Source organism: Typopeltis vanoorti, chromosome 13 (genome assembly GCF_054136105.1).
Source record: "Typopeltis vanoorti isolate ZY-2024b chromosome 13, IOZ_Tvanoo_1.0, whole genome shotgun sequence".
NCBI lineage: Eukaryota > Metazoa > Arthropoda > Arachnida > Uropygi > Thelyphonidae > Typopeltis > Typopeltis vanoorti.
In genome coordinates this window covers 51,047,921-51,069,739 of record NC_143561.1, presented here as the reverse complement: position 1 = coordinate 51,069,739, position 21,819 = coordinate 51,047,921, and the positions used below count along the sequence as shown (strand labels likewise).

General features: G+C 34.2%; 1 protein-coding gene across 2 annotated transcripts in view; it reads right to left on the bottom strand.

Moving 5' to 3' along the window:
* Positions 1 to 21,819, bottom strand: part of LOC150100146 (E3 ubiquitin-protein ligase HECW2-like) — a 708,695-nt gene that overhangs the window by 424,993 nt on the left and 261,883 nt on the right. For both annotated transcript variants that reach the window (XM_090402900.1, XM_090402899.1), the window contains one exon: positions 1,024 to 1,160. In XM_090402900.1, coding sequence (XP_090259026.1) covers positions 1,024 to 1,160 — 137 coding nt within the window. The remainder of the gene's footprint in view (positions 1 to 1,023; positions 1,161 to 21,819) is intronic.

Sequence of the window (21,819 nt, the reverse complement as noted above, 5' to 3'; positions counted from 1 at the left end):
TTTGCTATGGTCTCAAGACCACCATATCTGGAAACTTTGTGACCTGCATTCATGGAGAAACCCTGAATGAGAGCAACAAGTCCATCCAGGTAAAATACTGGTTTTGAAGCTTTAGTTTTTCTTCAGCTAGTATACCAACAATTCCAATGCTCTTTTCACATATAAGAAGCAGAAATCATCTTTTCATGAATCTAATTAATGGCCTGATTACTGCATTATAGTTTACAGATATAAATCAATGGTTAAAAAAATAAATAAAAAATCACTACTTGTGAAACAGCAAGTATAAAATATTAGTCATTGTTTAAATAAGTCTTGTTCCATATGACATTGTTTAAAACAATTACCTTTCCTTCTAAGGATTTATTCTACACTTTTGCTCCATTTAACAGTTTCCGATATATAAGTGGATTCTCATGTTATAAATATTATCAAGTAAACATTCACTCTTGCTCTTAAGAAAATCCCTAGCAATCTCTGCGAAAAAAAAAAAAAAGAGCCAAGCCTTATAAAGGAACTATACAAACTCATCCAGAGCAGGCATTTACAAAGATCCATACCCACAGTGGGATTTGAACCAACAATCTGTTGGTTGGCAAGCAAAAGCAGGTATGTTATTCACTCAGCCAACAAGGAATTCTTGAATCCCTGAACAACTGTAACAAGAGGCATGAAAAATAAACATCTGATTCTGTTAGATCATAAATTAATATAAAATCAGTGTAAATGTTTGACTCAAATATTTAATATTTTCATATGTTCTACAATTTTAATCATACACCACCTTGCTTATGAACACTTAAGGTAATGGGTTGGGATATGTTTATGTTTTTTTTTTTTGGGGGGGGGGGTGTAAGTTTACTCTTTAGAGCAGTTTCTGGCCCCTCTAACCTCTGGCTCAAATTAAGTGACTAGAGTACTACTAGTTTCCAATGTTTTCCACAGTGAAGATGCAATCAAAAATAAAAAATAAAATAATAAATAAATAAAAACTTTAAAAGCAGATTTCAAAAATATTTTTACCCTGTGCATTGATCCAAAAGCTGGCTGACCTGAACTGAAAGCTTTCCCAAAAATCGACTAATAATAGGCCTACTCTTTGCAAATTTGTCTTTCACTTCAAAATCTAAAAGGTCTGATGGATAAGCAACAAACTCGAACTACAAAAAAAAAAAAAAAAAAAAAGAAAGAAAGAAAAATAAATGTACTTTTTTGATATAAACAAAAAATGCAATCAAGAAATATCAGTTCAAAAAACATATCTAATTAATGATGTGCCATTTTAGAAATCACATAACCTCACAATTCATACTCTGAAAGGAACTCATTTCTGTTAACTGTTTAACATCATATTATTATTGAGAAGCATTAAGATTTTTGTACCTTCTCCAGTACATCTATATGTTTATCTTCCTGATAAAGGTTTTATCTAGAAAAAAAAGCAAAGCATGTAACAGTCTTGTTAATTACTAGATTAGATCTTGTAGATAAGCTTATACGTTGGTTAGACATACTTCTAATTTTTTTTTTAGGAAATGACAATGTAAACAAAATTATTAATTATAAAAACTTTAATTACTATCTATATTTTGGCAATGTTACATTGCCATCTTCAGGGGATCACAAACAATGAAGTCAGTACTAGAGTCCTAAAAGGTGTCCCCTAACAGGATAAATTGAGTTGTCTTGGCTGTTGGGCTGAAGATCTTAGAACGTATGCTTCCCAAATTTAGGGTAGTCTCATACACCCAAATCTGGGAGGCATACATTCTAAGATCATCAGCCCAATGGCCAAGATAATCCAATTTAGCCTGCTAGAGGGACTTTTGGCACTCTAGTGGGTGCCTGCTTGCATATATTATTTTGTGATCCCTGAAGATGGCAATGTAACACTGCCAAAATATAGGTAGTTATTAAAGTTATTAATTAAAAATAAATAAATAAAATAATATTCTCGTATGTTCTTTCTTGATACTGGTAACAGAGTTATGAAGGTAACTTATGTTCTTATATTTCTATATCCTCATATGTTCTTTCTTGTAGTTATTATGGTGGTGTAATGTAGACTGCATCCATGTGGTGCAACCTGGGTAATGCCAAATAGTCTACAGCGAAGATGGTGCCAAACATCCCTTTTAAGGCTCCCAGACAAAAAAGTGAGAAGGATTTATTTCATTCTACCAGACGAATAGGATTCTCATTTTAGATATGCCAACTCAATATTGAAGGCTTGAGTAGAGCAAAAAGTGAATTTCTATCTAAAATGGTATTAACCCACTCAGTGGATGTTCTAGCTATTCAAGAAAATCACATTAGAAATGCTGAACAATTGCATTCTAGAGGAAAAATTCAAATTAATTGCTTCAGTTAATCATCTTAAATATGGAATTGCCTACGTAAAAGAAGATATTGAGACATGACATGACACTCATGACAACAATAACATATTCTCAGCACCTATCCAAATAGCTGACACCACATCATTAACATCTATAAACCCGAATGTGCCACTTGGCCTGATCCCCCTCTAACCAATCTACAACATCCATGTGTGATACTGGGAGATTTCAATAGCCATCACAATTTATGGAGTTATAATGAAAATTATAGTAAAGGTGAAAATCTGGTGGAATGGATGGAAGACCAGGACCTTAACTTAATATACAATGCTAAGATACTTCTACCTTTTTTTTAGCCATATGGCATACAGGATACACTCCAGATCCTTGCTAAAGTTCATGGGCCTTTTACAAGTAGTCAGCACAGACGAATCTTATATTTTCTAGGAATTCATATACCACTTATATTGTCTATCCCAAATCCTAGATGGGCAAATTGGAAGAACTTTGCTGAACAAGTAGATGCCAATATTAGGTGGATAAAACCTATACCTAGCAATTACAGCATATTTATAGGAGTGATTAAAGGAGCTGCAAAGAGAACTATCCCTAGAGGTTACAGGAAAGGATATATTCTGAGTTGGAATTGTGATAGCAATAACCTGTATCACAAATTTATAGAAAAAGAAGATCAGAGAGTAGCTTAGGATCTACTGCACTCCTTGGATAATGCAAGGAGAAAAAAATGGATTAAGACAGTTGAAAATATCAATTTTACACATTCAAGTAGACAAGCATGGTCCTTGTTGCAGAGGTTGGATTCTAGTGCAACAGCACCCAAGAGAAACAATCTATTGATGTCAGAGAGAAGGCAAAACATATAGTCGCAACTTCTAAACACCCTTATGGTCGCCAGTCTGTAAAAGACATCAACACACAACTGTGGAAATTGAAAACATCCTTAAAATTAATCCTAACCATTCTAAAACCAGGCAAAGATCCATCATTAGGAGCTAGTTATCAACACATAAGTGTTACTCTTAAATTTATAGAAAGGCTTATACACAACAGAATATCTCTGCATAAACAACCTAATACCTCCTGACCAAGCGGGCTTCGGACCAGGAAGAGGATGTTGTGAACAAGTACTGGCTCTTACATCAATGATTAAGAATGGTTTCGAGAGCAATCTGAAATCTATTGCTGTGTTCATTGACTTAACATCAGCATATGACACAGTATGGAGAAAAGGCCTGCTATTTAAATTTCTGAAGATGATTCCATGTAGAAGATTCGTCAATTTATTAAACAATATGCTTAACAACAAATGGATAGGTATTTGCAGGCAATTCAAAAAGTCGACCATGCAAGCTTAATAATGGACTCCCCCTCAAGGTTCGGTACTATTTCCATTGTTGTTTAATTTATATATATATGATCTCCCTCAAACCAGTTCAGGGAAATTTGCTTATGCAGATGACCTTGCAATAATCACACCAAGCACTAAGTTTAATGAAGCTGAAAAAATAATTACAAATGATTTGAAAATTCTGGACTCATATTTCAAACAGTGGCATCTAAACCCAAACCTATCAAAAACTGAAGTGTCTACCTTCCATATTAATAACCATCAGGCTAATTTCGAATCTACTGTCTTCTTCAGAGATACATTACTGAACTTTAACAGTATACCTAAATATTTAGGTGTTACCCTAGATAGAACACTCACCTTAAAAGAACACCTAGCGAGAGTAGCTCAGAAAATAAAAACTTGTAATAACATAATTCAGGAGCTGCTGATTCAACTTGGGGTGCAGATGTTGAAGCCTTATGTCTATCAGCTTTGGCCTTGGTTTATTTAATTGCAGAGTACTACTCCCAAGTATGGCTCAAGAGTGTTCATACTTCTTAAACAAAGAGGAAAAAAACAAGAACTATAATATCTACACCTAATTATTGGCTTCCTGTCATCGAGAAGAAGAAGACAGTGAAGGAGGCATCAGACACCAACGGGCAGTGAGCCCATGGTTCGTGATGATGATGACATCAGTAACATCGCACCTCCTAACTTATACAGAAAAAAAAAGCTCTTGCTAAATTATGGACAAATTTAACCAACAATGTTAACCTACCTATCCACGAAGACATACAAAATCCCCCTAAAAGGAGACTAAAATCAAGAAATCCTAGTTGGAGAACAGCAAAGGAATTAATAGATAAATTTTTCAACTTGACTGATAGATGGAAAGATGAATGGCTCCAATACTATAACAATCCCAGATTAACTATATTGGACCCTACATCTAAACTACCTGGATTTGGACCACCATGTCATCTTTAGACGATCTTAAACTGTATTAGAACTTGTCATGGTAAATGTAAACACCATCTACATAAATGGAAATGACCAACTCTCCTGCTTGTGACTGAGGTTATCACTCTCAAACTATTGACCATATTTTAGTGGACTCGATATTTGTTTTTGAGGGAACTACAGAAGATATACATAATGTTACGATAGAAGCTATAAACTAGCTTTAAGAATTGAAAATTGCTTTGTAAAACTTTCTTTTATGTGGCTTTTAGTTGTCATACATCTGTTACATTGGTGTATTATGTTTCTTGCTGTATTTTACCAGCATACAAAAAATAAATAATTATTGAAATATTTAATTATTAATCAATAATTAAAGTTTTATAATTAATAATTTAATTTACATTGTAATTTCCTAAAAAATTAGAAGATTAGAAAATTAGTAAATTAGATTAGAAGATTAGTAAATTAGATTAGAAGATTAGTAAATTAGAAGTAAATTCCATAAAATAATTTCTGCTATCATATTATTTCTCTAAGTGTGCATGGTACTCATTTAAGGGAAGGGCCACCCTCTTGGTTTGGCTCCTACTCTTGGATTAAACTAAATATATAAATGTTCTATTTTATATGCAAGGATAGGCTGAAAAGTGCATGTTGCCTTTCAAAATCCAATTGTTGTATACACAAGCCAGACAAACTTTTAAGAAATTTTTAAGTTTGTCTGAACACACTCAAATAAACAAAAGATATATCCACATTTATTTTCAGTCATATCGAGAGAAGAAAAGCCTGTGTAAATTCATCAAAAATTAATGAAAAATAATTAAATGAACTGTTCATGACCATTGTGTGAATGTTGGTTTCTTAAGATCTCGATGTTCTACATATAGTCAAAACAAGCATTAGGAAGTTGGAAAATTTGTTACAGATGAGTACTACTGCTACATATGAGTGAGAGAAAGAGAGAGAGAAAGATTAGGTTCAGGTCTTTTTATAGCATTCAACCATGTTTGTTTTAGGTATTATTAAGAACGATGAAATGTGTGCCTATTACAGCAAGCCAGAATCTAGGCACAAATCCCAATAATAGTCAGGCATAAAACTCTTAATGACCAACTTTTGGGATAACGAAGGAATTATTCTGACAAATGTTTTAAATTCAGATAAGAATATTAATAAGTGAACTGATAGAGCTTGAAAAAAATAAAAATAAAAATCACTCAAAAAAGAAGTTCTAACCTAGGTTATTACACAGCATAAGGTTATGTTGTGTAATAATGCTATAACTCATACCACTCAACCGAGTGCCCATGAAATTTTTAAGTTTGTCTGGACACACTCAAATTCAAAAAGATATTTTTTGTTTATTTGAGATGATGCATTAAGAAGGAAAATAAAAAAGAAGACATCAAAAACATTTTGCCACAATGCTTCTGATATTTAGGTTCAATGTTGGAAGAATGTAACCAGAAGGATAAACACCGAAGACAATGTAGATAATTAGTCCTGTGTAAATCTATATATGATAATCAATTAAGTATTTTACTCAAAAGCAGGCATTATTACTTTTCAGCCCACCTTTGTAGATATAGCTCTCAGTACGACTTTCAGCTGCATGGTATACTGATGCTTGCTGCTTAGGAGGATCAGGAGGAAAAAAATGAAAAATGAAAGAAAAAAAATTTTTTTTTCAGATTTCTCATTTTTTAAAAAAAAGTTTGTTTTCATTTGATATTTTATACACATTAATGATGCTCAATATGTATAGTATTATCTACATAAAATACAGATTGCAAGATGCAAAAATAAAACCTTACATTATGAAATAACTATGATATAACTGTGAAATGCTAGATTATGTGATTGACTGGCATTTCCAAAAATGGAGATTTTCTGCAAAATGGCAACTACTAAGAGAGGCCATAACTATATATCTGCAACATTATACTGTATCTCAATGATTTATAAACACAAGATTGCAATTTATTTGCCAACCCTTGGGGGTATACTAAATTCCCAGCATTTAATTAACTGTATTAGCTTCCACTTCTAGTTATAGTATGCTGATATTATTATTATTGATTTATTTAGAACAACATAAAACTCACTGTGGTAGTCATGATGAATTAAGCCTAACATTTTCAAAGCTAGAAAATCTAATTTTAAAAAATAAGAATATGCTAACAAAATGCAATAATGCAGGTTAAATTCCCTTTCAGGTTCTTGATATATCTACACAATATAAAAGTCTGAATATTCCAAGTGTGGAATATGTCCATATTTACTATATGGACATATAGTAGATATACTTTATTCCAAATATTTGCATACATTTACTGAAGTATTTTCATGACTACAACAATCATAATATGATCACAGCGCACAATGCAGAACTGTATTAGAAAAAAAACAGCTAGTATCGTAATGCTTGACTATGCCCAGAGTACAAAGTCAAGGTATTTGGATACAAAACATCAAGATACAAGTATAAACTTATGTTCTGAATAAACTAGACAGATGGGCAAATGAATGGGGTATCAATTTAAGGCAGCAAAATGTAGTCTTGAAGTTTGGGATCCATCAATGGGAGGCTGCATACTCAATCAGAGGAGCTGTAATGGAGGAAGTAGGGGAGACAAGAGATCTGTGGGTGATGATTGATAGAAAACTGAAATTCAGGGAGCATATTGCAAAGGTGGTGAAGGGTAACCACTAGAGGATTGCTGCAATACTGAGAAGAAAGTTGACTTGCAGAGATAAAAGAGTTATCATTCCGTTGTATAAGACCCTGATCAGACCACACTTGGACTATTGTTCTCAAATTTGGTCCTCAGGATTTGAATGGGATTTAATTTATCCCATTCAAATAAAGGGTACAGAGGCAGATAAAGATGGTTTCAGGACTGTACAATATCAGTTATGAGAATCGGATAGGAGGTGAATAGGAGAAGGAAAGGTGATATGATCAAGACTTTTAAACCGTTGAGAGGCAGTTACAGGGTGGACATTGGGGAGATCTTTCGCTTGGTGGAACTGAGAAGGAGCGATGACAAGGGGCTATCCCTAGTAGAAGTTACGAAAGGAAGCTGTGAGCAAGAGGGTGAGGAGTGATTTCTTTGCGTGGAGGGTGGTTGAACTGTAGAATGCATTGCCTGAGAGAGTGGTGAGAGCAAGAATGGTCAATGAGTGGAAGTGGAAAGAGGGTAGGATAGTTCCATCACAAAGAAACAGTATATCAAGTTCTAATTCCTTACATTTCTGGCATCTCAGAACCCATTTCCAGAATTCTTAAGAAATACAATTGTTACTTTTCTTCTTAGCAAGTTTCTGTCTTCAAAAGATAAACAGTTTCCTCTAGCTCTCCCTGGTTGACACCAGGGAGAGCTAGAGGAGACTGTCATCATTCTTATTTTTGGACAAACTGAATGTCCTGTGGAAAAGAGAATACAAGAACACCAGTCTTACATTAAAAACAGTAAATCTGACAAATCTGGCTTTGCATTGCACAGATTAGATACAGATCACAACATCCTATTTTCTGAAACATGATTACTTCATTGGTGTTGGTATAAATTTGAATGTTTGTTCACAGAAAGCGCTGAGGCTTTACTTCACTATCTGAACTTAAATTGGAATTACTGCCTCTCTCTATATAAGATATGGGAAAGTCTTATGTTAATCACACATCAATATTTTTTTAAGGAGCTAATGAATTATCAATATTACAATATTTCCTGTTATACCATTGAACTGTTTTTCGTAAAACATCACGTGGCTCTTACTTTTTAAAATCATCCATTGTTTGTGTTCTATTTTGCAATTTACTATTGTCACAACTGATGATGGCCTGTAATATTCAGAGTGAAATATATGGCTTTAAATAAATAGTATTAATTATCCCTGTTTTTTTTTTTGTGTGTGTGTGTGTGTTACAGTAATTTAATACTGTAATTAATGCAACTCTTTTAATGAATTAAAATCATATAAAAACTAAAATGAGAACCGACTTTTTTAGTTTTTCAAATCTATTATAGCGGTATCTACTGCAGTATTAAAAAAATTAACATTAATTTTTTTCATGGACCACTTACAGGTTGTCTTGACTTTCATATTTAATATCACATTTTATTTTGCCTCGCTTTTTCTTACTTGTGCTTCGATTATAAAATGTGGTTATTTGAAATATCAGAAAGTTAAAAATGAGAGTTTTTGTGGTTATGAGACCATCAGTACTTTATTAATATAATCCTGCCTACTAGTTTCGCTAGTGACTGTCTAGCTTTGTCAAGGCTGAATGGTACACACAAAAAAATACGAGAGAATACAGAAACGTTGCTAACTGTTAGGCAGTTAAGTTTGAAACTATGCATGACAATGTGTGCATGTGTGGAGAAGCTTCAGTCAGTATCATGGATACGTGTTGTATTGCACACGTGTTACATGATTTTTCGCGTATTGTAGTTCCGTTAAACTGAGTAAGTTGATTAAGTTTTTCCATATATCTTTCAGTATGGCACCTGATTTCTGTTGAGGTTGTTACTGGTTCTTAATACCACTGCCACTTCCTTGAAAATTCTGCAACTGTAATCATCATCCAAATATGGCATAGAGCTATTTTCTCAGTCAACTGCATGGTTGGAAGTTGCAAAGTGATGTGCTAAGACTGAGGAGACTGTCCTGTTGTGATTGACATCCCCAACATGCTCCTTCTGTCTGATTTCCAGGCTTCTTGAAGTTTGCCCAATATATGAAAGGCCGCATGTATATGGAATTTATGGTTACAGAATTTTCAAGGAAGCGGCAGTGGTATTAAGAACTGGTAACAACCTCAACAGAAATCAGGGTGCCATACTGAAAGATATATGGAAAAACTTAATCAACTTGCTCAGTTTAACAGAATTACAAAACGCGAAAAATCATGTAACACGTGTGCATACAACACGTATCCATGATATTGACTGAAGCTTCTCAACACATGCACACATTGTCACGCATAGTTTCAAACTTAACTGCCTAACAGTTAGCAACGTTTCTGTATTCTCTCATATATTTTGTATGTACCGTTCAGCCTTGACAAAGCTAGACAATCGCTAGCGAAACTAGTAGGCAGGATTATATTAATAAAGTACCAATGGTCTCATAACTACAAAAAAGTCTCATTTTTAAGTATTTTATGACCAAATATGTATAATTTAAATAACAGAAAGTTCTTAGCTTTGCTGCTATTTTTTTCCTGTAAAAACCTGTTCTTTTAGTATACTTCCAATGTTTCGTATACTTCCAAAATTGAAATTCATTCAATATTGGCGTTCATGTGAGCCTGCACACACACTTGCAATAAACAATGGCACGCCTGTTAGAACAACTTGAAAAAATACGTTTTTTATGTATCAATTATGTGTGGCAATTTTTACCTGTAATTTCCAGTTTGTTTTGATACTTCAATGTTTATTACTATTCTTGTCCTTTAAGAATACCTGGGGAAGGCTGTTATAAGCCGAAACTAGTCGTATTATTCTTATTAAAATCTTTATAAGTTATCTCGGTTTTTAGTCATTAAATCTATGTTTTTAAAATGTATCACAACAACCGAGTAAAAGCCGATTATCACATATATATATATATATATATATATATATATATATATATATATATATATATCAGGGGCAATTCCAGATGTGCTAGGTGTGCAGTGCACATCCACAGAATAGCAATATCACCAATATTATATTTTTGCATTTATTCCCATTAAGGACTCCCCTAATTGGTTCCTGGCTTCACGTGATCCCTAAAATTAAACACAATATACTAATGCATCATGAAGAGGACACTTTTCTACATGTAAACATTGCATCACATTCATGTTAATAGCCAGGGTGAGCGTTCAAAATACATATACCTTTGAGCCCTTTGAACAGATGTATAGATGGCGCAGCAGGTGAAATTTGTAGCATCTCAGTGGTTTTAAACCACCTGGAAGACGACAATAGCACTTAGAAATCAGTGGCTATGATTGATTATTATGTCAACCAATCCAAATGAATGTTGTCATTTGTCATGAGTTGCTGGCTTTCTATTCTGAGTTTCATCTGTTTTGCATGCGTGAAGTGTGAACTGACACATGCATGCAGGAGTCTGCAGCAGTCGAGTGTTTTTCCATGAAGTGTGTCGTTAGAGTTGTTTCTAATTACACTAATTGTTTCTAAATATAGTGCACAGATGTTAAATGTCTGTTTGCTGTATTTAGTGATGAACAAAGCTACTGTTTTTTTGGATTGTGCAGTATAACATCTGTGGAGGTTTGCAAGTTTTTTTGTTGTTTTTTTTAACAGTATAGGGACATTTTTATTGTAGTCTTCGGAAATAAAAGACGTAGTAAAAATTTATCTATTCCAGAATAAAAATGATTACTTCTCTATATTATAAGAAGTTGACAACAAAATACTAGCATATGTGAGATATCTATTATTGATAAGAACAGAAGAGCCACTGACACTAAAAAACTAATGAATGCAGGATTCCTGAAAGTGCAGATAATTCCGATAATAATTGGATATGATGTATCCTATTATTGTATAAAATGTATAATGAGTACATAAAAGAAAATTCTTAAAAAACGAAGCGAAACATACATAAACCAGAAAAATACACATAACATGCACAACAAATTTTATGAGATGGTTTGCTGTTCCATCAATTCCTGCCATGCCTAAATGAATCACCTCATTAAAATTATTAGTTTATTGGATTAGCCTCACCCTGTAGTTTTTAACTAAACTACTAAATGAATATAGTGGCTGTTTATTAAGAGTTAGTTATTTATACTTTTATATGTACAGGTGGTTCAAAATTCCATGTACAAACTTTGAGGAGAAGTAGAGAACATCAAAATCAACTATATTCACATAGGAAAGCATGACCGGAAATGCCACAGGAAGGTACTAACAGGGACACAAAGATATAGAAATAACACAAGGCAGTAAGTAGTGTAAAAAACTTTATTAGATGTAACTGAACAGTTCAATAGTAGTTGGATACATAATATGGTTTCACATCATGTGCTCAAAGTTACGACCATTAGCAGTGATGCATGCCTGACACCGATGACGCATTAATTGCCATACATTTTAGAAAATACCTGGAGTTTCCTGGATATTAGCAGCGCTGATGGCAATTCTTGCCACAAGAACCATGTCAGAGGTAACATGCGTTTCGTATACCATAGCTTTAAGGGTCCCCAACAGAAAGAAAGAAAATGCTCGATAAATCAGGTAAGTGTGGGGCAAGAGACGGGTCCACGAGGCTCAATCCATCAATCCCCAAAGGACCTGTCCAAATACTGACACACAGAAATGCCAAAATGGGCTGGAGCCCTGTCGTGTTGGAACCACATCTGCTGAAGCACAGTCATTGGAACATTGTTCAGTAAAACTGGCAGAACGTCTTCCAGAAAGGTCCGATACTTCTGGGAGTCCAGTCGAGGTGGTAACAGGTATGAGCCAACTAAACAGTCAGCAATGATACCTGCTCACACATTAATGGCAAAGCATTCAAAATACATATACATTGTTGTGCAGCATGTGATCACACGGCGTGTGGGTTCTCATGGGCCCACACATGAGCATTGTGGTGAATGAAGACTCCTTCACAAGTAAATAAAACTTCATCCGTGAACAAAACACAAGTTGGAAAATCCGGGTCTATGGCACTTTTCTGCAGAAACCACTATGCGAATTCCATACGTCGAGGATAATCTTTGACCATCAGTAACAAGACCCGTTGCAGATGAAATGGATGTAAGGACTGAGTGCAAAACACGCAATACACTGGATCAAGATACTCCTATAACAAAGGCAATGGCACATCTGCTTGACTCTGGATTATTGCCAATCACATGCAACACCTCTTCTTCCATGGCAGGATTTTGCGTCGATCATGGCCACCGCCCGCTATCATGCCTGCGATCCCTGAATGATCCATAATCACACAAATTCTGATGCAAATGCACAAACATTTGGTGATGCAGTACATGTCTGTTTGGGTACCTTTCGCGATACATTCGTACAGCAGCTTCTCCATTACCGTCGGCTAACCCGTAAATGAGGTGCATGTCTGCAATTTCAATTTGTAAAACAATGCATGTTCTTCGTATGATCAAAAGCTTGAATGAGGTGAACAGCGCCAGCTATCACTTTCGGGTGGCGTTTCCGGTGATGCTTTTCTATGTGAATATGGTTGATTTTGATGTTTTCTACCTCCCCTCAAAGTTTGTACGTGGAATTTTGAACCACCCTATATATACTTATATATATGTGTGTGTGTGTGTATGTGTAAATAAGTTTTTTTTACCTTGGATAATGTATATTAGGGTTACCAAGTAATTTTATAAACTTGGTTATTTTACTCCTAATCCCAAGTAAGCAAATTGCGCCTGAACAAGTTCAAGCCTAAAGATGGTGCAACACCAGGGCAACTCATTGTAAAGGTGGGTAAAGCTCTGATCACTATTCTTAGTATTTTCCATAATGTAAAGCACATCTCACTAGAGATGTATGATCTCTTAGTGAGATGTGCTTTACATTATGGAAAATACTAAGAATAGTGATCAGAGCTTTACCCACCTTTACAATGAGTTGCTGTGGTGTTGCACCACCTTTAGACTTGAACTACGTTCAGGTGCAAACTTAACTGTTTGCTTACTTGGGATTAGGAGTAAAATAACCAAGTTTATAAAATTACTTGGTAACCCTAATATATATATATATACTAAATGTATATAGTGACTGTTTATTATTAGTTATTTATACTTTGCAAACAAATCTCTTTCCCTCTCCTCGTAAATTTTTTTTTTTAATTATTTAATTTTAATTATGCCATGATAAATTCACTTATGCATGTCTAGACTTTATAGGATCACATGCTGAATAATCGCTCTACCCAGCAACTTATAGGACACACACACACCACAAATGTTAATTATCAATAATTCATTTATCATTAATGAAAGTATTTCTACACACACTTATCGTTTCCTTTACATTTCCCATTCTCACATCTTTGTGTTATTCAAATATACCAACCAAATATAACATTCTCCTTCATTATTGTTTTCTAATATATCTTAAAACAAACACATTCTTTCCCCACTCCATGCAAATTTGGTTAAAATTAACTGATAAATTAAGGTATTCAGAGTTATCCTACAATTAAATGCAATGAATCTATTAAGATCAATGTTGATGTGCTATGAACTCTTAAAACTTTACTGCATTGATAAAAACGTAGTCAAATTGACATGAATTTTGCAGGGCAGGTTGCCACACGACAGCACACCTAACTGAAATGGGCACACAACGCCACTGATGTGTATGTGTGCGTGCTTGCATGCTTGCTTTCTGTTTTATAACATGCCATCTATCAAGAAAATTACAAGGGTGGTCTAAAAAAAGTTCTCGACCTAACAATAAGAAACAAATTTATAATTTCAAATTTATTTTTATTTTTCAACATAATCTCCCTTAAGACTAATACATTTATTCCAGCGATCTCCAGCGTCATCATCCCGTCCCTGTAGTGGTTCTCAGTAAGATCTGCAAAATATCCCTCTACAGCTACAATCACCTCTTGATTTGAAGAAAAATGCTGACCATCGAGGAAGAGTTTCAGCTTTGGGAAGAGATAGAAGTCAGAGGGAGCCAAATCTGGGGAACAGGGTGGATGTTCCAACAATTTATAGTGCAGATCCCTTAATTTTTCCATTGTCAAACACCTTTGTGGAAAGGTGCATTGTCCTGATGAAAGATGATTTTTTCCTTCTGCAAACCAGGTCTTTTCTCACGAATTTTTTCGTCTAGTCTGGTTAAAAGATCGGAATAATATTCCCCAGTTACTGTTTTACCCTTTTCAAGATAATTAATAAACAAATGCCTTTAGCATCCCAAAACACCAATGTCATGACCTTTCCTGCTGATGGAACCAACTGTCTTCTTTGGCACTGAACAACTAGCTTCTATCCACTGTTTTGACTACTGTTTGGATTCTGGTGTGAAATGATGAATCCAAGTCATATCCATAATAATAAATAGATACACAAAATCAGTTTTATTCTTGTTAAAACATAACAAGCAAGGGCAGCACTCATCTTGCGCAGCTTTTTCATTTGCAATTCTTCATGCAAAATATATCCTACACGTTCTTTGGAAATGCCTATAGTTTCAGCAATTTCACGCACTTCGATTCGCCGGTCATCCATTACCATATCGTGCACTGATCAATGATTTCTGGTGTTCATTAAAAAAAAAAAAGATTTCTGGTGTTGTTACACTTTTTGGATGTCCTTCACGTGGATCATCTTCAAGGCTGCTAAGGCCATGTTAGCAGCTAAACTAAAACTGCTTCATAATTACTTTCAGCTGTATTATTTATGGCTAAATTTAAAGAATGTGATGTGCAGGGAACATTAAATGTACGTGGATTGAAGTATAATAGATATCATTAAATTTTTGCTATGCATATCGGCAGCATTGTCATAGTTACAAATCAAACAATAATGGACATTTGTTCCCGGTGACTATAATAGGGAACAAAGTCGAGATACTGTTGAATATTTTGCTTCTTTTAATTTATGTACTATCAGACATCTAATTTTTTTGCAACATTTATGTTATTAAATCATTTTGAACTTCTGATCAAAGATAATATAATGTTGTTTTTTTCCGATTAATTCTTTCTTTTATTTAAGCAAGTTCTCAAAACATTATCTTCATGTTTCTTTTTAACATCCATTTTCTAAAAGAGTAATCAATTCATTAATTCCATCAAAAAAAAAAAAAGACTACCGACTTGATTGGTTAATCATCGTTTTTTAGCTTCACATATTTTTCCATACAATGAATGAATTTACATGAATTTATTTCTTGTTTCCTCTGCGCAAAATTTTTTTTAAAAAAAATTTATATTGTAACAAAATGTAATATTGATATCATAATAGTAATAATAAAACAAATTTGTTTTATAATTACTTATGCTTGCACATGTTGTGAGTAGCAAAATGCCACTCGCAACATGTGAACCTTGATGAACTTATTACACACATAAATTATGTAAAACTAAAATAAAGAATTTAATGTAAAATACTTATATTTTGAGGGATCTCATTACATCTTGATTGCTGACTCAAAATAAACAGTTATTATGATTCAGACCTCCATGAGTCAAAAGACTCATTGTGGGAGGTCGTTCTTAGGAAACACAAACTTTATCATACCACTCCTTGAACTCATTGACCATTCGTGCTCTCACCACTCTATCAGGAAATGCATTCCACGGTTCAACCACACTCCATGCAAAGAAACCACTCCTCACCCTCTTGCTCACAACTCCCTTTCTTAATGTTCAGGGATGGCCCCTAGTCCTTGCTCTTTCCCCCCCGTTTCACCAAGCCAAAGAACTCCCCAGTGTCAACCCTGTGACTACCTCTCAACAGTTTAAGTCTCAATCATATCACCTCTCCTCCTTCTATATACCAAACTCTGCAGTCCACATACCCTTAGCCGATCCTCATAACACAAAACAGTTACATGAAGACATGTTACATGAAAACAGTTACAACAAAATAAAGAGTTATATGAAGGAGAATGAAATGACAATAGACAATGCAGAGTGCTTTCTTTTTACCATTTTCTGGACAGCAACACGGTTGTATTAAAATCTGTGTGGGGAACTGTAAAACAATCATTAACACAGCAAAAATATACAAACTTAGCTAGGCAGAAGAGCACATTTCTTTACTTTTATAACCTTAATCTACAAAAGCAAAGAAATAGTCTTAAAAGAAACATTTTGCAAAATAAAATTTAATTAAAAATTAAAGTATACTGCTTCCATAAACTTTGCCCATAGAGTACATATACTTTTGTGTCGTGATGTTTCACTTATTCCATATAAATTTATTCAGAATTCTATGCAACCCAATGTGGAAATGATTAATCAGGATTTTTAGGTCTATAGGGGTTGTAGTTAGCAGTAAGCCACCACATAGGCAGTTGCACAGTGTCTATTGCTGCAGAACAGAAGAATAAGAACATGTAAAACTACATTGGTGTCCAAAACCTAGAAATGAACTACAATTTACCTATATATGAAAACATTTTCATGACTACAGCCAAATGTGGACATAAATTAGTTGCCAGCATACTCATAAATTATATCATACAAAAAATGTGTTATAAATTTCGTACAAATTAAGGACAAATTCCTTAACTACGTCTTTAATTAAGGAATTTGTCCTGCTTAGCTAAGGGATGGATATGGCGGTGTTGGTGTAATGCCTCTCACCATGACACCAACACCGCCATATCAATCCTTTAGCTAAGCAGGTCAAAGTAAATCCAAAAGTTTTTTTTTTTTTTTACCACATAGCAAGTAAGAGCTATGGAAGGATGAACTGAATCAATGCTGATGGCAGGAAGATGACAGAAGCAAAAGAAATAGTTGAGTTGCTAAGTGATCACTTTACAAAGATGTAAAGTGATCACTTAGCATCACTTCACCTTAGATGTATCATTCAGGTGAAGATTCTACAGTTACTGAAGTAGATGAAGTGGAGATGTGCAGTGAATTGAAAAATATCAATGTGAATACAGCAGTGGGACTGGACAGTATATCAGAATGTGTGAGAGAATATGCAAGAGAACTGGCAGTGCCTCTGGCAAAGTTGTTTATTATGTCTCAGCTCTGGCATGGTTACTAGGATAACATAGCTCCATTACATAAAGGGGACTCCAAAACAGAAGTGCAAATTACAGACCACTTAATATTTTAGAAGTGGTGGTTAAAGTATTGGAAAAGTCGGTTAAAGTTAAAATCCAGGAGTGGGTAGATAGGAATACGATAGTCTATTATGGGCAGTGTAGCTTGGTAAAAGGTAGGTCATGCCTTAGTAATTTACTTACATTTTATAATAATGATAGCAGAATCAGATAAGGAAAATGGCTACATCATGATATTGATGGACTTCACAAAGGCATTTGACAGAAAATACTGCATAGAAAACTATTACAAAAGTTGGAGCAAATGGGAATGGATATGAAACTTATAGCATGAATTGGCAATTGGTCACTCCTAGCGTGACCAATTAGAAGCTCCTCTCTTTCTCTCTCTCTTTTTGATCTTCTTTAACTAAAAATCTTTTTCATTCTTTTAAATTCAGCTGCTGTTTCTATTGCTCTCCTTCCTTCTATCACCAATCATTATGCTAATCATTATGGAAGCTGTGTAAGTGTGGTGAGTAGGGGTGTGCAGACCAGATTTTTTGCATGGAGAGTGGTGAGTAAGTGGAATAGATTGCCAGAATTGGTTGTGAGTTCTCTGACAGTGAACAGATTTGAGGAAAGATATCATAAGACTTGTATGATTATTCATTTGGGTCTCCTACAATGAGTCTCCAGACTCCATGGGGATGCTGTAAACTAATAACAGCTTTTTAAATTTTCTTGCTTTTATGTTATTTCTCCAGTCTAACAGTGAGGTTATCTTCCTTGGAGATTCTAATGTTCATAGATCCAATTGGCTTTTCTTTTACATGTGCACTGATTCAGCCAACAAGGATGCTGAGGCATTTGTTGCAACAATCTCATAGAAGTTTACATGCCTACCCAAATACTAAATCTTAAACCACTCTACAAACACTCTTGATTTCATCTTTTTCAATGGCCTTGCTAATTATACTGTGGATGATGATGCTTATTTTCTAAGCCAATACAGAACCCTACATAAAAATATTCCTTTTTTTGTGGAATTCTCAATCCCATGAAACTTTTAATTATTACAAAAGAAATATGACAATGAACGCATTACCTGCAAAATATGTTAATCAAGAAAAGATATGAGACATAATATTACAAATAAAAAAGGTAACATAAATGTTCTAGGAATAAGTCAGTTTATTAAAAATTAGTATTTTCCCCATTCACAGAAGATTTTACTGATACAGGTTAGAAACAGCTGTATACCTGGCTTGTTTATATAAAACCCTAAGGTTCCGTGGAACACAGTTTAAGAAACACTACTCTAAAGAATTCAGAACAGAACAGAACCCAGTACTGATTTCTTCTTTTACAGAGCAAAACTCATACAATGACTTTCATTATTATGTTATGTTTCATAATAAGAAATCCTATGGATTTCAATCATTCATTTTCTATACTGAATTGTTTCCATTTTTCTGATCCAAACATATGCAGTGAATGCATTACTAAAACAATTCTAATAAGTGTGATAACAATCAATCCACTTTAAATGTTTGTTCCTTACATTTTGTTTCTTGAGAACCTGTGTTCTCAAGAAGCATACCAAAATATTCAAAAGGAGAATCAATGTCTCCGCTTTTCGGACCAATACTAAAGTTGAAACAGGTGCAAGCTGATATCAAAACATTTCTGGCTGCATGCTAATACTCATGACCACAAATTTTGTTCAACTTCAATTCTGCTTCTTTTATATGAATTCGACCCATGAAAGATTATAAAATATCACACATTAGTACTTTTAGATATTCTGGAAAGCCTGCTCTACAGACCAAGCATAAAACGTTTCCTAGACACTTCAGTCCTCCATGAAGTAAAGTGTGGTCGCACACTAAAACAATGAAATTCATCTATCAACTAAATATTTGTAAACATCCATTTCCCCAATGAGATTCAAACCTACAACCTCAACCTACTGATTGGAGAGTGGAAGGTCTACTCACCGCTCACCCAATCAAGCACCAGAAAATCTTCTTACTTTTCATTTTTTCTCCAATTCCTGCATTGATAATTCTGGTAAATGTACTCTTAACATTCCAAGCTCACAGCATTTGATGTCCCATTTGATTTTCTGTCAAAAAGAAATCAGAAAATCTCATCTGATATATTAGAAAAGAATTACTGAACAGAACAAGAACCTTCCTGATTATGATGAAAATTCTCGAAATGTTCTAAAGATATGTGTTCCAGAATAAATTCCCTTTATTTTTTCTTTTCTTTTTTTTGAAACTCTTATTTATACTCTCTCTGTGAGAATATACAAATGAAAACGTGTTTATCCTGCAAACTGAAAAAACAGTCTGTGTCAAAACTCTTTCCTAAAAGGGAAACAATCATTACCATCAAACTGAAATATCTCAACTATCTTCTAAAATTTCTGTTCTTTCTTACTTACCTTACTTATTCCTCTCTTCTCACTAGATAAACTGAAATTTCTCTTTCATAAAAACATACCACAGGTATCATCTCATCACCCAAGAAATTAGTTTTCTCTTTCACTCTAGGCATTATTTTCCCTCTGAATGCCAACTCTATATGAATCATCCAGCAAACCAACAAATTAATAGTGTTCTCTGATTTTGGGTGGTGTCTCACACCCTAAAATCCTTGATTTGGTACCGAAGAGAGTAAATCTATTACTTAGTACAGAATAGAGCAATTAACTTAGGGTGGTGAATAGCTAGCACCACACCAATTCACTCCTCTCTCTCTCATATTCATTTTCTATACATGGTTATTGTTTATCAGAATTGGTACCAGTGATTTCTTTGTTCTCCTACAAATCTGGTAATACATATGCTGCAGCTATTCAACATGCCTTAGCAGTTCAACTCACAGAACAAGATTTTCACCTTTTTCTTCATTCAGTCTACTGGTGTCCTTTGGAACAGCCTCCTCCCAGGCAAATACTGAACAGAGATGAGAGAGAGAGAAAGTTTTTTTTTTTTTTTTTTTTTTTTTTTTTTTTTTTTTTTTTTTTTTTTGCACTAACCAAAATGATAGGTTGCTTGAGTCATCACTGTAGGTCAGTACTTTAGAGGGATGGAAAGCCAAGGAGAAATATGAAACTAATTAAAATTGGATATGAAACAATTTATTCTTTAGAAACAAGTATAAGACTACAATAAAATAAATATATAAAAATAAAACTTGTCAAAAACTCATTATTCTTTTTTCTGTATATCTGTCAAACTATGAATCCACGGTCCCTTAATCTATCACCATATTCAATTTTCTATTACCCTTATATCACCTCAGTTACTTACTTGCTTTCACTTTCTCATTACTTCCACAGTTCCTTTAAACTCAGGTGACTAGATCTGTCTAGAGTAATCCAGATGCAGTCAGATCAAGACACTCTCTAGAGGAACAACATATTCATTATTCATATTCATCAGGGTCTGTGCCATAGCAGACAATTTCACATCAACTAAGGTTTGCAAAAGGTATATTAGTTTTCTTAGTAAGTAAGCCCTACCCTCGAATTATGGTTATGAAATCAAAGGATACCTAAGGTTGTGGGTGCTTTAGTGCCTGTAGAACCACTGAGGATGATTTGCAAAGGACAGATGCACTGCAGTTCAATTATTATTATATCTATAAATTAAAGACACCAAGAATTTATATACCCTTATAATTGGTTTAATCCTTTAGCCAAGTGTAAGCAAACAAGTTTGCGCCTGAACTATTTTCAGGACTGGGGCAATTCGTATAAAGAAGCTAATGACTTCACATCACTTGCCTTGGTAACCATAGATATTATTATAACTAATTTCAAAACCAGATGAGACCATATTACCCACAATGACCATATTCTTTTGTCACTTTCGTTATTAAAATGCTACTCTCTCTCTCTCTCTCTCTCCCTCGAAAATGAAAGAAGTGAATTTTTAAAAAAAAATTAACTAAAATTAATGGGGGCCTGCTAGCATGCAAAGATGGATGCAACAAGTGGCGCAAGGTGCTAAAAAAAATTAAGTATTAGTAGTAAGTATTGGTATATTTACTACTATACTTACTAATTTATAAGATAAGTATAACTATGTGTTTATTTTGTGACAATACCAATATTTAAGTTTGCGCTATTCGAACTGACAATTTTTTAATTGTATAATTGTGTGGTATTTGTTTGGTATTTAGTTAAGATTTTACGATCTCAGTGTTGTCTCCACGTGCAGGAATTATGTTCAAATGGTGGCCGATGGTTTCAGTAACCCCATTTAAATATTACTTTATTCGAAATCTAATTGAGGATTTTGTAGCTTGTTATCAATGCGGTATGTACACATATTGTTGTTTCAGAATGTAGCAGGTGCAAGACGCGAATGTGTATGTGTGCATGAAATGCAGGCAGTGG